Raw genomic sequence first — 15717 nt, 5'->3', positions numbered from 1 at the left:
AATGAGAAGGATTTCCATAAAACTTCCGAGGTTCCTTCTCACCAGAGTCTGGCAAAGTCCGAATGAAGGAGAGGCTCCATGTGAGCTAGCTCAACAAAGGCCTTCTTTGACCATGAAAATTGGAAGAGCTCATTGAGAGATGATCAAGTGAAGAACGTCTCTAACTGAGTGGCCAACATACACTTAATTTGCTCTCTATCAATTTGTCTAACCAAAAGAAGGTGAAATCTCCTGAATGCATTGAACATGCATGACGCATGAACCTTTTTTTTTCGCGAATACATGACGCATGATCCTTGTTGACATGTATGGTATATGTGGCCACGTGGGATAAGGAAAGGAGTCTCTAACTGTCCTATAAATACGCGCAGAACAAACCAGCAAAGATGCACCAAGCAAGGCTGTCTTCAAGCACAAGTCTTGAAACATCTGTCTATTACCGATCTGTTCCACAAATTGCCTTCTATCCTACTCCATATAACATCCTGACCAGCTCATCCAAAGATGACTCTTGGTACTCTGGTTATCATGGCCACCATGCTGGTGTATTTTCTCTTGAAAAATAAAAGAGTGCTATTGTCCCAGAAGCAATGGGGGCAACGAGGCAGGCTGCCCCCGGGGCCTGCGGCGCTGCCCATCATCGGTAACATGCATCAGGTGATTCTGAGCAAGCCGGCGGTATTCCGATGGGTCCATGGCCTACTCAAGGAGATGAACACAGACATCATGTGCCTCCGTCTAGGAGCTACTCATGTCATTGTTGTGACATGTCCACAGATAGCCTCTGAGGTACTAAGAAAAAATGATGAAGTTTTTGCCTCCCGTCCCACCACCTTCGCCTTGGGCATATTCAGCTTCGGGTACAAGGGCTCCATCTTCTCACCACATGGAGACCAGTGGAAGAAGATGAGGCGCATCCTCACTGTTGAGATCCTCGCCTCGTCCATGGAGCGAAAGCTCCACCACCTCCGGAAAGAGGAGTACGACTACCTTGTGAGGTACATTAATAAAACTCATTGCAGCGACATGGCATGTCAAAGCAACATTGTAAACGTCCGTCATGTAACCCAACACTTCGTTGGTAACATGATCAGAAGGCTTGTGTTCGGTAAAAGATACTTCAGTGACCTACCAGCTTCATCCACTAGTGGGCCTGGACATGATGAGGTGGCACATGTTGCCGCTCTCTTCACAGCCCTCAACCATCTCTACAGCTTTTGTGTGTCCGACTACTTCCCTGCCCTCATAGGCCTCGACCTGGATGGCCATGAAAAGGTCTCCAAGGATGCCATGCAAACAATCAACCGGTTGCATGATCCTATTATAGAGGAGCGGATGCATGAAAGGTCATTCACTCCTGAGAAAGGGCCCCGAGACTTTTTGGACGTTCTGGCTCATCTTAAAGATGCAGAGGGAAAACCAATGCTTTCCCTAGAAGACATTAGAGCACAAACAGCGGTTAGTATGTCATCTTAACCTCAATAAAAAGTTCATTCATTGTTCTTCGATCCATTTTATTCGTGTATTGACCTTTTCTGTTGCATTATACTGATTACTTTATTTATTCTCAAATCTATGGATGTAGGAAATGATGTTTGCCGCAGTCGATAACCCATCTAATGCGGTTGAGTGGGCACTCGCTGAGATGATGAACATGCCAGAGATCATGCAAAAAGCAACCGAGGAACTCGATGCTGTCGTCGGTAAAGATAGACTGGTGCAAGAGTCTGACATTCCTCAGCTAAACTATCTCAAATCGTGCATCCGGGAGGCCTTCCGTTTACACCCATACCATGCTCTTAACGTACCCCATGTCGCCATGGCGGACACAACTGTTGCTGGCTACACCATTCCCAAGGATAGCCACATACTTTTAAGCCGGCTTGGACTTGGCCGCAATCCCAAGATCTGGACTGAACCACTGGAGTTTCAGCCTGAGAGGCATTTGAACACTGCGAATGTACTTCTCACTGATCCAGGCCTACGTTTCATTTCATTTAGCAGTGGGAGGAGGGGTTGTCCTGGGATTTCACTTGGTACCTCTATGACAATGATGTTGTTCGCAAGGATGTTGCAGGGATTCACTTGGACAAAGCTTCCCGGCGTTAAGAGTATCAATCTGCAAGAAGGCAATGCGGGCCTTGCACTAGCTGAACCCCTTGTTCTGCAAGCTACACCACGGTTGGCTGCACATCTCTATATATGATCCAATTAAATAGATTTAATACGTGTTTTCTTATTTATGTATCAATAAAATGTATCTGGAACTAGTGTATGTTACATGTTTCTGGCGCTACGTCCGGTTCTCTTGTAATTTTATGACACTGCATGTGTGTAGAAACAAAGAAGCAATCAATGGTTGCATCAATGATGTAATGTGTGTACTTATCATTATGTAAAACAAAACCTCTGTAGTTTCCATTATGGGGTACCATGCAAATAATCCTTGGAATGGCACAAAACTTTTATGTTTATGTTGTATACATGTTGTACAATTGTGTGCCCAGCTTTGATCCGGTCTTACCATTATGTCATTCATGCATTAATCCGTTCTGTATTACCAACTTGTTGTTCTATGAACTAAGTTTTTTATTCTATTAACTAGGGTTTCTTTTTTTGTGAGAAATCTTTTCTTCTGAGATATAAAAGCTGTATCATGATGCATTTTAGTAGAAAGAAACTTAACACAATGATTAAGGAGCCGGGCAGGTTCGCCATCACCGAAAAGGCGAAAAAAATGGAAAACGCTCATCCTAATCAGGCTCAAGGCCCGGTTCATTTCCCTTTAAAACAACCAAAATTCTGAAGAACTAGACTGCGGCAGATTCTACTTAATAATCAAGTGAAACAGGTTGTCCAAAGAGATGGCTTGGTGCTTGAAAATGATGTGAGAATTCTTATTTTGGAAGTAATTTACTAGTTTTCATATGTTTAATGAATAGTATTTTGCAGGACAGTGTATTGTCCGGCTAGTGGTTATTATTGATAATACTTCCAGTAAGTTCTTGTTGTTTGGTTTGTACTGTCTGCTTTTCATTTATTGCTGCAGGTTCTTCATTTCAATTATTTCACTTCATTTCATCAGTGCAACAACAAAGAGAGAAAGAAAATTTTATTGCTGAATTAGACAGGCAAAGTTGCTATAGTAATTACACTTTTCGGCATAAACTACAAATTAGTCTAAAGAACAGAATCGTCGTTATCCACAGGCGTTTATGGAATAGACTATCTTCTTGTGGCATAGATCATATCATACATCGTACAAGTTGCATCCATGTAATGAATTCTATATCTAGTACTCCCTCCATTTCTTTTTGGTCTGCATATAAGATTTGGTCAAAGTCAAACTTTGTTAACTTTGACTAAGTTTATAGAAAAAAAATATCAAGATTCACAATATGAAATCAATACAGTTAGATGCATCATGAAATTAATTTTCATACCTTATAGCTTTAGTATTGTAGATGTTGATATTCTTTTCTACAAAGTTGGTCAAACTTTACAAAGTTTGACTTTGAACAAATCTTATATGTAGACTAAAAAGAAACAGAAGGGGTATTACAAAAGGAAAAAAGATCAGTTTTAAGTAGATTATATAATAGGTGGAGATAGAGTTTCCAAGTTCATATTGTACCGATCTGCTGGTTTTTCTTTTAGGTAGCATGATATTCATTGCTTTACTAACCAGGGAATTAAAAAAGTGATTGTTCCTAAAGTATTTTTAGTTTTTTCTCAATTTTCTTAGATTAATTGTGCATTTTTTGAACTTTATTTTTCTTTTAATCAATAATTTCATATTATAAAAATGTGATAAGTTTTAATTTTGCTGGAAATGATAATCTATTTTTTATTGTTTTCTAAACACTTATGGTCTTTCGGTTTATGTCTGTCTCTTTCTGTTTAAATTTTGGTCCGGCAGATAGTCAGACCTGCAAATCCGTTGGAATGCAATTTATATCAGTTTTTGATTTATTTTATGTGTTTTCAAGAATTTGGTTATCTGTATATTTCATTATGCTCGATGATCTGCCATGTGTTCTGCTGATGATCTAGTCGATGGTGAATTATGAATCCCTAATCCAATTGTGCAGCCATATTAACACCAAATACAAAATAGTACATGTCTCCGAGGAAAGGGCAGGTCTGAGACTGGGACTCCCAGCCACCTCATTTAAGAAATAACTCCAACTGAGTTTAGAGCTAGGCAAGCTCGAGTTTTATTTGTTGTACAATTTCTCTTTATTAGTTTCATTAACTCTAAAAATATGCAGAAAAGATGTTTACAAATCATATGCATATATGTATCTCAAAAGGTACTTTTGAAATATGTAATTTTGTTGATTTGAGAAATATGCTATTATAAAATTTTGCTGGCTGATATAGTTGATGGTGAATTTATTAATTCATGTTTATAGCTTGCAGACGTGGAGAATGGATAGTCATGCACTTTTGCTAGATTTAATTTCCACCGTGGACTTTCGGGTTTCGATAAGAAAAGTTCTTGTGTTCGATACTGTCACGGTCTCCTATGTTAAACTACATACCATCATGCTATCCTGGAGTAGTTTTCCATAGAGGGAGCCTTTATTGACTCATAATATGGCATCTTGGAGATACGTACAATGAGTACACACCAGATCTCTTCATGGTTAAGATGTACATCACGGCGATCGACGTCTTTTGGTCTATATCGATGACCTCCCAGTCATTGCTTTTACATGTTCCCTGGTTTAAACAAGTTTTGATCCGCTGCGGCAACGAGCTTTGTTCATCACGTGTGGTTGGTGGATGCATGACGAAGAAGACTCTGGTACCCTGAAGGGTTGGATGTATTTTTCAATTTTATAAGAGTGTTCTAGTAAGGGTTTGTGCTACTTAATATAAGGCCGGTGGCCTTTTCGAACAAGAAAAAAAATGCACACGGCCGACACCCGGTTCCAGTAGGCTTATTTATTTTTCCATACTTGATTACTGGTTGTACCGGTGGAGTTGCTTTACCAAGAAAGCTGGACGAAACCCTAGTTTCTGAAAAATACCTATCCCTTTTAACATCAAAATAGAATACACTCCCTCCGTTTCTAAATATAAATCTTTGTAGAGATTTCACTATGAACTACATACGGAGCAAAATGAGTGAATCTACACACTAAAATGCATCTACATACATCTGTATGTGGTCCATAGTGAAATTTTTACAAAGGCTTATATTTAGGAACGGAGAGAGTAATAATGTACATGTCTCCAGGTGACAGGGCAATTCCGAGACTGGGACTCACAACCAACCTTAGCTTGTCTTCTAGCTGTGACATGTGATTATCACAATCACTGACACTAGCCGGCCCTCCGTGACATGGTGTGTACGAGAAGAGAAGAGAGGAGTCAAGGTAGCCACAACCCGCACGTACGATCGCACGGGCGAAACGCGCGGGGTTGAATTGTCATCGGGAGCACGTACGTACGTACTGTACGTCGGAGGTGGTCACATCTGCAGTAGCTGGCATATGTGACACCAGCACGTGACGTACATCTGAAAAAACGAGCAAGTTAATCATGTACTGTTTTAATAAGTGGATCTGCGTTCGTGGATGAGAACGTCCACAAGATTAGTCTCACAATGCGATTCAGTGTCCGTCGTACGTAACTTGTCCATCGTTGGTTGTGTAGGCAATAGTGCTGTAGATTGGACTGGAGAGAAGCTGAGAAGGATTCAGGACCTTAACGTGCGATCCAGAACACGACAGTGAAGAGACAGACAACGGCCATGACAGTATGAGCCTGTGCACAATCGAACGGTCGACAAATGGAAATTCTCTTGTCTGTCCCGGATACGTCTGCACTTGTCAATTTCAAATCGTTAAGATGATTCTTTTTTCTATAAGGCACCTATTAGCTCGCATGTGCATTTTTTGAATATAGAGGCGGGGAGTTGTTGCTCTCTCTTGTGTTTTTTTTAACTAGCAAAGTGGCCCGCTCGATGCGCGGGCTAGTACTTTAAAAAGTATAGTAATGAATACATACTATCTAAACATTGGGACCAAAATAGGTTGACATCTACAAATATAAGACTTCTGTGAACATAGTTTTTTCTTAGGTATATAATTTATTTATCATTTATATGCTTATTTTATATTGTGAAATTTATACTTATCTTAGCTTTTTTGGCAATTTACCATGTTTCTTTTTCCTATTTTTTATGGAATCCAATAACTCCCGAACGTTCGGATTTTGAGCATTTCGTCCCGGACGTTTTTACATGGCAACTTTAGTTCATAGGGGATGGCAACTTTAGTTCACAGGGGATGGCAACTTGGTCATTTTTCGTTTTTTGTTAGAAAATTGCCATGTTTTCCTAATATCACGCAAACTAAACTTGCCATCTAAACCCGTTCGGATTGCCATGCTTAACTCCCGAACGTTTGGGAGATATCATTACCATTCTTTATTTAAACATAGATTTAGTACTTTTTTTTTCTTGTAGGCATTCGTATATTTTCTAACCTGGTGATAGCTTGACATATTACCTTTTTATTTGTATAGATGTCTATATATGTTAAAACTACGTTAGCTATATGTTTTCGTGCGGATTTGATTTGTTAATGAAGACAAGACACGTACAGTGAAAAACTAATGTTGCCTCATATTTTTAGGTAAATTATTTTTGATGTAACAATGTGCACATTTTCTTGAAGAACACTGTCCACACTATTCTGGGTAGAATGGCAGTGCATAAGGTTAGTGTCACACTTTAGGTAGTAAATTGCATTTGCTGGACAAGAATGATTGTGTCTTCGTTGCCTAACCGAGAAAAAAAACACACATAAAGAAGTGACATCTTTTGCCCATTTTTTGCAAACTTAAAAGGAAATACATTGTATGTTAAATTGTATATCACAATATGAATTGAACTCACCACTAAATATAAACTATAATGAGTCTGCTTGGAAATAGTTCGGCTACATAAATAAATTGTGACTGAAATACGTTTAAATATAAATAGTTATATTAGGTTACCCAAGATAATTCAGTTATCAGTGTTAGGGACTCTCTTTTAACTTTGTAATTGCCCATCAAAAGTAAACATAAAGAAGATGATTTAAGCAAATAATATATTGGGAAAGAGATAAAATAATGAACACACCTGAAATTTTAGCACTTAATTTAATTGTTAGCACAACTTTGCATCTAAATCACCTCGTAGTAAGTTCTTGCATTAATCATACTTTGCATTAATGTTATAAAAAGAACAAAATATTCTCACCTTATAGTTAAGAGCAATGAATCCAAAACACAATATGTAGAAGAAGCATACATGCGCCCCATGAGAGAGCTTACTGACTTTAGGGAAGCATTCGTGTTATGCACATGAAATTAAAATTTCAGTACCAAAAAAAAGCAAATATCAATAAGAAAAGACACTTCTAGTTCTGGAAGCCCGGGTATAAGTGTGGCATCACTACTTTGGTGGTCCACTCGTGGATAGTACAGAAGTAAGTCCCCATCTTGTTGAAACACTTGAGCTATTGTTGTTGAACCTAGAGCTGCAATATGTGTGAATTGTGATTCTGAGCAAAAACCACCATCAGACGCATTGGAACTCCATCGAGCAAAAGTTCAGAAAGTAAGAAATAAGATATTTATATATGTTACTTCCTCCATCCGAAATTAGTTGCTGCTCAAACGGATGTATATAAACGTAGTGCTAGGTACATCCATTTGAGTTGATTCCGGACAGAGGGAGTACTATGTAAGGGCTTGATGTCGTCCTAGCATCTTTGTGCAAGATGAAAGCTTATAATTGTATTTCACGTGTCTAGATAGTTGTAGTATGAACTAACATAATGGATAAACAAACCAGGAAGTGAATAGAGTTTTGACACAAAGTTTGATCATTCGTACAAAGCGCACACTGCATATCAGAACAAAATTAGAAGTAGTAATGTTATACGGCGGTTAGCTTGACCATACCCGTAGTTTCTGTGAAATATCTACCACGGAATTATATCATCACCTTACTTTTGTTTCAATTAATAACAGAGGTATGCTACCTGCTAGCTCTTGCCTTGAAAAACCTGCTTGCGCAAAAATTATATCAAAGATTCTCCATACCTTAGCAACATGGAACCAAAGTCCCTCCAGTTCAGAGTCAATTTGCACGACACTATAGTTGGTCAGCATGGCGTCATTGTGACATATTGCATGGCTCGAAGTGTGTCCTTGCTGAGGCTGCTTGGTTCTGCATTTAATAAGTTGGATTACTTTTGTAATTTAAATTGGAAAGGGCAAACATAAAACGGCTTAGAAGAGTACGCCATAGCGATCAAGCCTCTATGTACATCCAGACGCTCTGGCTGCTGCAGTTACTTCTTGCCATGCTCCTTCGCAATTCTGAGCCATAGATTAATTAACTGGTAAAAGGAGTAACACAATTTAGGTAGCTAAGTCACAAGCGAATGCCGCCTCCTTTTTTCTCGTCATCGCACCATAGATGCCACCTAGAAGAAATAGCTTGGAAACTTCATATCTTAGAGGAAGAGCGCCTACATGTTTCCTCTCTATTTCTCTTATCTACATTGTCTCTCGCTCTGCTTCTTATCTAAGAAGGTATCCTCAGCCTTTGTAAATACGCAAAAGGCTCACGTATATACCATGAGGCACCTCATTTGACCATGATTTACAATGGAACAAACCATAGAGATTAATCAAAATAAGCATTTGGGGAACAAATTAACTCTATAGGGAACAAAAAAGGTCCAATAATCTAGCCAGAAACCAACATTTATTTACTCATTCCTAGCGCACATTCTCCTTTGATCCTTTTTTGGTACAATACCATGTGACATTAAAGAATCACATTTCTACGGGACATCATGATACCATTAATTTCTTAATCTCTAAAGGGGAAATTGGTGTTAATGCCTAAACCTTTTTCCATGTGGGCTATTAATTAAAACATAAATGAAGGCATACTTACGCATTTTTTAGAGTATTTACGTGAGACATGGATGACTTTAGAATCCCCAACTTTGGTTTGCTGCTAACCCCTGTTTAGTTTGTCGTGAAACATATCGTCAAAGTCCCTTGTAGAAAAACTTCAACCGAAATTACATGAAAATGTTATCCAGATACATACGTACGTATACTTGACTAATGCATACACACCTCATGCAGCCATCGTTATACATCCATGCATCCACATGTGCTTGCAGCTTGCTCTTGGTTGATATAGATGTTGCAGCCATCACATGCGTATGCATCCAGGTATCGAGGTGCTTGCTTTTGGTTGAAGAAGATGATCACAACTGTTTTTTCTTGCTGATACGTTAATGCCTCCAACAGCTTACACGATCTGTAGCCTGTAGGCTTCACAGAGGGAGATCGTACTACTCCATTAGAAACACTCACATGTACACAAAGTTAGCTTAATCTGTACTATGTTGATATCTATTGATTCCTGGCTATGTTGAGCAGATATTAGGAATTATCTCCGAGGAAAAATTGCCATCGTTTAGCATGTTCAATTGATATCAATGAACCAATTTCAAATGTCTTACCAGTACAATGACTCGAGCTTGTGACCTGCTGATGATGAATCTTGCTGGGTAGCAGCCTAGCACATAGATCTTGGTGTGTGCGTGCGGCATCATGTTTTCTTGCCGGATGCTGCTGACCAGCATGCATGATTGAAGCCCATCCACGTAAAATTTGTTGGGAGTCTGAGGAGAAGGTTCGGGAGCAGCTCGATGAGGCTTTGGGCAGGCAGAAAATTTGGCATTGGTGGTGGAGGGCGCTTGAGGAGACTTCAGCGAGGAACTTGGCGGCTGAGAAAGAGAAAGAGACGCGAGGAAAATTTCCTTAGGGTTACAGGAAAGAGAGACGTGAGAAATCCTTTTTTTAGTCATTTGCAACATGACCTCATCAGGACCCACGTCCATTAGTTTCTGTTTTGGTATATACAATGGAATCTTGTACAAAAGGTTTTTTCATTATAATAATGGCAATGGTGGGTAATTTTTTGCTAAATTCTTATCTAATGGCTATGAAATTTTAGGATGTTAAATAAACGGCCTGATGTTTCTGTTTTTTGTGGTAATTTCTTTCTTACTTCTCTTTTTTTGGTGAGCCCATCAAGTACTTTTTTTTTTATAAATAGATAGATAGATTAGACTCTCCTTCCCGGGCGCTCCGGCGGCGGAAGGGCGGGGGAGGGGGAACCCCAAATCTGGTCGTCCGGTGTGGAAATAGGGTGTGAGTTTGCGTGCAGGCGGTACTGTGGTCGGGAGAGCAGTCTCGACCAGTATGGAAATAATGTCCTACCGATCCTTGCCGAACCTCAACGACGGCGCGCCGGGCTTCAGCGCTGAAGGACCAGTGGATGTTGGGCCTGGTGTTGCTTGGAGGCGGCGGCGACAGTAGTACCACCGTCGTGCCAGCGGCTTTATGCAGCATCACTGGGAAGCTTCAGCAGTTTGTGTAGGCTTTGGGTGCGCTTGTTTGTTTTTGTCCTAGGGGGCAGTGGCGGTGTGCCATGTTCTTGTGCTTCCGCGTCGGCTTGGTCAGCATCGATGCTCTCCACGCTTGGACCTCGAATTTGGCTATTACGACTTTATATCTGAGATGTTTGACGGTGGGCGTTAGAGTACAACGCTCGCCCAAATCTAGCAGTGGGGAGGCTACCGGAGCGGCTGCGTCGGCGCACCATCAGTCCATCTAGGAGATTGGAGGAGTGTAGAATCCTAGGGACCTAGTTGTAATATCTCTCTTTCTTAGGGTTGTCTTGTACTGTTGATTTGTGTCTAATAAATCTGGGGTCTTTTCAGGAAAAAAGTAGAAATAAATCATACTACACGACCTTAATTTTTATAAACATAATGTTTTCTAATAGTTTCTAGCTTATAGTAATTTTCCAAAATCTATGATCTTCTTTTATGTTTGTCTCTATTTTTTTGCACCGGATGGGCTGTAGAGTGTGCAATTCTTGTCAGGAAACCAAGAGGTAGTCGGGGAATTGATAGTCAGGTTGGAAAATCATCTGCTTGGCTGATCACCACTTTGATGAAGATCAAGGACGATGATCAAAGACTATCTCCTTCATATCCACATGGCCCGCGGTGATGATCTTCACGCCATCAAATATCTCCCACTCAAACTTAAAGGACCAGCTCGACATTGGCTTAACAGCTTGCCAGCAGAATCAATTGGGTGTTCGGAGGACCTGGAAGCCGCATTCCTTGACAACTTCCAGGGCACATATGTGCGACCACCAGACGCCGATGACCTAAGCCACATAATTCAGCAGCCAGACGAATCGGCCAGACAGTTCTGGACACGGTTCTTAACAAAGAAAAATCAAATCGTCGACTGTCCGGATGCGGAGGCCCTCGCAGCCTTCAAACATAACATCCGCGACAAGTGGCTGGCGCGGTACCTAGGACAGGAAAAGCCGAAATCTATGGCAGCCCTCACATCACTCATGACCCGCTTCTGCGCGGGAGAGGACAGCTGGCTAGCCCGCAGTAACAACCTCAACAAAAATTCTGCCAGTCCGGATAACAAGGACCGCAATGGCAGGTCGCGTCGCAACAAAAACAAACGCCGCGTTAACGGCGATAACACTGAGGATACGGCAGTCAACGCCGGATTCAGAGGCTCCAAACCCGGTCAGCGGAAAAAGCCATTCAAAAGAACTACTCCGGGTCCGTCCAATTTGGACCGAATACTCGACCGCTCGTGCCAGATACACGGCACCCCCGAAAAGCCAGCCAATCACACCAACAGGGATTGTTGGGTATTCAAGCAGGCAGGCAAGTTAATCGCCGAAAACAATGACAAGGGGCTGCATAGCGACGACGAGGAAGAGACCCGGCCACCGAACAATAGAGGACAGAAGGGTTTCCTCCCACAAGTGCGGACGGTAAACATGATATACGCAACCCACATACCCAAGAGGGAGCGGAAGCGTGCACTTAGGGACGTATATGCGATGGATCCAGTCACCCCGAAGTTCAATCCATGGTCCTCTTGCCCGATCACTTTTGATCGAAGGGACCACCCCACCAGTATCCGCCATGGCGGATTCGCCGCATTGGTTTTAGACCCAATCGTCAATGGATTTCACCTCACCAGAGTCCTGATGGACGGCGGCAGCAGCCTGAACCTGCTTTATCAGGATACAGTGCGCAAAATGGGCATAGACCGCTCAAGGAATAAACCTACAAAGACGACCTTCAAAGGCGTCATACTAGGTGTAGAGGCCAATTGTACAGGCTCAGTCACACTGGAAGTGGTTTTCGGATCCCCGGATAACTTCCGAAGCGAGGAGTTAATCTTCGACATAGTCCCGTTCCGCAGCGGCTATCAGGCTCTGCTCGGACGGACCGCGTTTGCAAAGTTCAATGCGGTGCCGCATTACGCATACCTCAAGCTCAAGATGCCAGGCCCTCGAGGAGTCATCACAGTCAACGGAAACACTGAACGTTCCCTCCGAATGGAGGAACACACAGCGGCTCTCGCGGCAGAAGTACAGAGCAGCCTCTTAAGGCAATTTTCGAGTCCGGCCGTTAAGCGACCGGACACGACCAAACGCGCCCGGAGTAACCTACAACAAGACCACCTGGCACATTCCGAGCATGCGTAGCAATGCGGCCCCAACCCCAGCCCCTGCCAAATTGCAAGACTGGTCCTTCGCGTACATCATTACGCTCTGGAGATACCATGAGCATAGGAGGAGGGGCACGGCCACCACAGGCCCAGAATGCAGCTTACCCACACCAGAGGCTCCCACGTGTGTGGCTCTTTTTATTTTTCTTTTTTCTTACGCACAGGACTCCGTTCACCAGAGGCCCTGTCCGGCAGTAGACCTGCCGAACACACGATGCAACAGCCAGGGGAGAAGAAGGGCTACGGCGAGTATCCAGGTGGTTTCCATTATGAGCATTAAATCCATTTTCATAAACCATTCCGCAGCCTACCCCTGGAGGGGGACATGTTTAATAGTCTTACCCCTTGCTTACCACACTATTTGTATCGTTCTGCATTCATCGCGGAATTCCTTGAATAAACAATGCATCGCTTTTCGCTTATAATTGCATTTCTTTCTTATATATATGTTCATTTACGACATCTTGCATCCACACACTTTGGTACGGCCGACTACACCAGGGGCTTAAGTTCCCCGCATTATGGTGTGATAAGTCCGAACACTTTCACAAGTGCGGCACCCCGAAATTATAGCATTATATGCATCGGCTCCGAATCATGTCTTGGGTCAATAGTTGGGTTTGCCCGGCTCCCATGTTTTGGTACCTTACGTTCCGTTTTATCGGCTAAGGTAGCACGGGCAGAACCACTGTGATTGCGCCCCGGTTGAGCTGGGCGAGCGCCTCAGTGGAGAAAGCTAAAACTGACCGTCATGATAAGGCGAGAGCTGGTCGCTATTCGAGAGGTCTTTTCGAGTCCCTAAAGACTTATGCCGCTTAGAGCGAGGAAACGGCTTTGTCCGGCCCAGGCGTGGATAGCGCCCCGAACTCGGTCTTCCGAACACTAGGGGCTTCGCCGAAATTTAAAATTATAGAATCTATGGCTAAGTGAGAGTGTTCAAGCATTATAAGTCCGGTTGCCTCGTTCGTTGTGTTGAGCGCCTCCCTAGATGGACCCAACAATGGGAACAAGAGCGCTCAAGTTTATCCCGAACACCCCAGCACTCGTGGCATGGGGGCTGAAGCCAACGACTTGCCATCTCTCAGATTTGATAAACGGCCGCACAGAAGGTAATATTTTAAATTAATAAGCGTTGCTCAGCGCATATGAACAAAGTTTTCAGCGCACAGGATAACACATTGCGAGTCTACTCAAATATTACATCTTTGGAGCACTCACCCGCAATCATGCGGGCACCCTTCATGACACTCTTATAATACATTTCAGGCGTGCGATACTCCTTGCCCGCCGGCGGCGCGTCTGTCAGAAGCTTCTCAGCGTCCATCCTGCCCCAGTGCACTTTTGCACAGGCAAGGGCCCGACGGGCACCTTCAATGCAGGCGGAGTGCTTGACGACATCCACCCAGGGACACGCATCCACCAGCCGCCGCACCTGAAGGAAATATGCCCTAGAGGAAATAATAAAGTTATTATTTATTTCTTTATATCATGATAAATGTTTATTGTTCATGCTAGAATTGTATTAACCGGAAACATAAGACATGTGTGAATACATAGACAAACATAGTGTCACTAGTATGCCTCTACTTGACTAGCTCGTGAATCAAAGATGGTTAAGTTTCCTAGCCATAGACATGAGTTGTCATTTGATTAATGGGATCACATCGTTAGGAGAATGATGTGATTGACATGACCCATTCCGTTAGCCTAGCACTTGATCGTTTAGTATGTTGCTATTACTTTCTTCATGACTTATACATGTTCCTGTAACTATGAGATTATGCAACCCCCGTTTACCGGAGGAACACTTTGGGTGCTACCAAACGTCACAACATAACTGGGTGATTATAAAGGAGTACTAAAGGTGTCTCCAAAGGTACATGTTGGGTTGGCGTATTTCGAGATTAGGTTTTGTCACTCCGATTGTCGGAGAGGTATCTCTAGGCCCTCTCGGTAATGCACATCACTATAAGCCTTGCAAGCAATGTAGCTAATAAGTTAGTTACGGAATGATGCATTACGTAACGAGTAAAGAGACTTGCCGGTAATGAGATTGAACTAGGTATTGGATACCGACGATCGAATCTCGGGCAAGTAACATACCGATGACAAAGGGAACAACGTATGTTGTTATGCGGTTTGACCGATAAAGATCTTCGTAGAATATGTAGGAGCCAATCTCGGGCATCCAGGTTCCGCTATTGGTTATTGACCGAGAATAGTTCTAGGGCATGTCTACATAGTTCTCGAAACCGTAGGGTCTGCACGCTTAAGGTTTCGATGATAGTTATATTATGAGTTTATGAGTTTTGATGTACCGAAGGAGTTCGGAGTCCCGGATGAGATCGGGGACATGACGAGGAGTCTCGAAATGGTCGAGACGTAAGGATCGGTATATTGGATGACTATATTCGGACTTCGGAAAGGTTCCGAGTGATTCGGATATTTATCAGAGTACCGGAGAGTTACGGGAATTCGACGGGGAGAAGCATTTGTCCTTATTGGGCCATACGGGAAAGAAAGAGGGGCTGCCTAGGGCAGGCCGCGCGCCCCCCCAAGGCCTAGTCCGAATTGGACTAGGGGGAGGGGCCGCACCCCCTCCTTCCTTCCCTTCTCTCCTCCCTTTCCTTCTCTCCTACTCCTACTACATGGAAGGGCTCCTAGTTCTACTAGGAAAGGGGGAATCCTACTCCCGGTGGGAGTAGGACTCCCCTAGGGCGCGCCATAGAGAGGGCCGGCCCTCCCCCTCCTCCACTCCTTTATATACGGGGGCAGGGGGCACCCCATATACACACAAGTTGATCTTCGTGATCGCTCCTTAGCCGTGTGCGGTGCCCCCTCCACGATATTACACCTAGGTCATATTGTAGCGGTGCTTAGGCGAAGCCCTGCGACGGTTGAACATCGTTGTCACCACGCCGTCGTGCTGACGGAACTCCTCCCCGAAGCTCTGCTGGACTCGGAGCCCAGGGTGCATCATCGAGCTGTACGTGTGTCAAGAACTCGGAGGTGCCGGGGTAACGGTGCTTGGATCGGTTGGACCGAGAAGACGTACGACTA

The 15717-nt window shown here is 43.1% G+C and overlaps 1 protein-coding gene across 1 annotated transcript; it reads left to right on the top strand.

Annotated features, from left to right (window-relative positions):
- The first annotated feature begins 504 nt into the window (after positions 1-504).
- Positions 505-2206, top strand: LOC123039996 (tyrosine N-monooxygenase-like). Its single transcript, XM_044462960.1, has 3 exons — positions 505-998; positions 1116-1458; positions 1586-2206. The coding sequence occupies exons 1-3, from the start codon at positions 505-507 to the stop codon at positions 2204-2206; spliced, it is 1458 nt and encodes a 485-aa protein (XP_044318895.1).
- The last annotated feature ends 13511 nt before the right edge of the window (positions 2207-15717 follow it).

Source organism: Triticum aestivum, chromosome 2B (assembly GCF_018294505.1).
Source record: "Triticum aestivum cultivar Chinese Spring chromosome 2B, IWGSC CS RefSeq v2.1, whole genome shotgun sequence".
NCBI classification, from domain to species: Eukaryota; Viridiplantae; Streptophyta; class Magnoliopsida; order Poales; family Poaceae; genus Triticum; species Triticum aestivum.
This window is presented reverse-complemented; position numbering and strand designations above follow the sequence as displayed.

Excerpts from the sequence above, each read along its gene's own strand:
- LOC123039996 (XM_044462960.1), top strand. The coding sequence starts at position 505 with ATGACTCTTGGTACTCTGGTTATCATGGCCACCATGCTGGTGTATTTT. Across the intron at positions 999-1,115 it reads GAGTACGACTACCTTGTGAG|ATACTTCAGTGACCTACCAG; the intron begins GTACATTAATAA and ends GTTCGGTAAAAG. Across the intron at positions 1,459-1,585 it reads ACATTAGAGCACAAACAGCG|GAAATGATGTTTGCCGCAGT; the intron begins GTTAGTATGTCA and ends CTATGGATGTAG.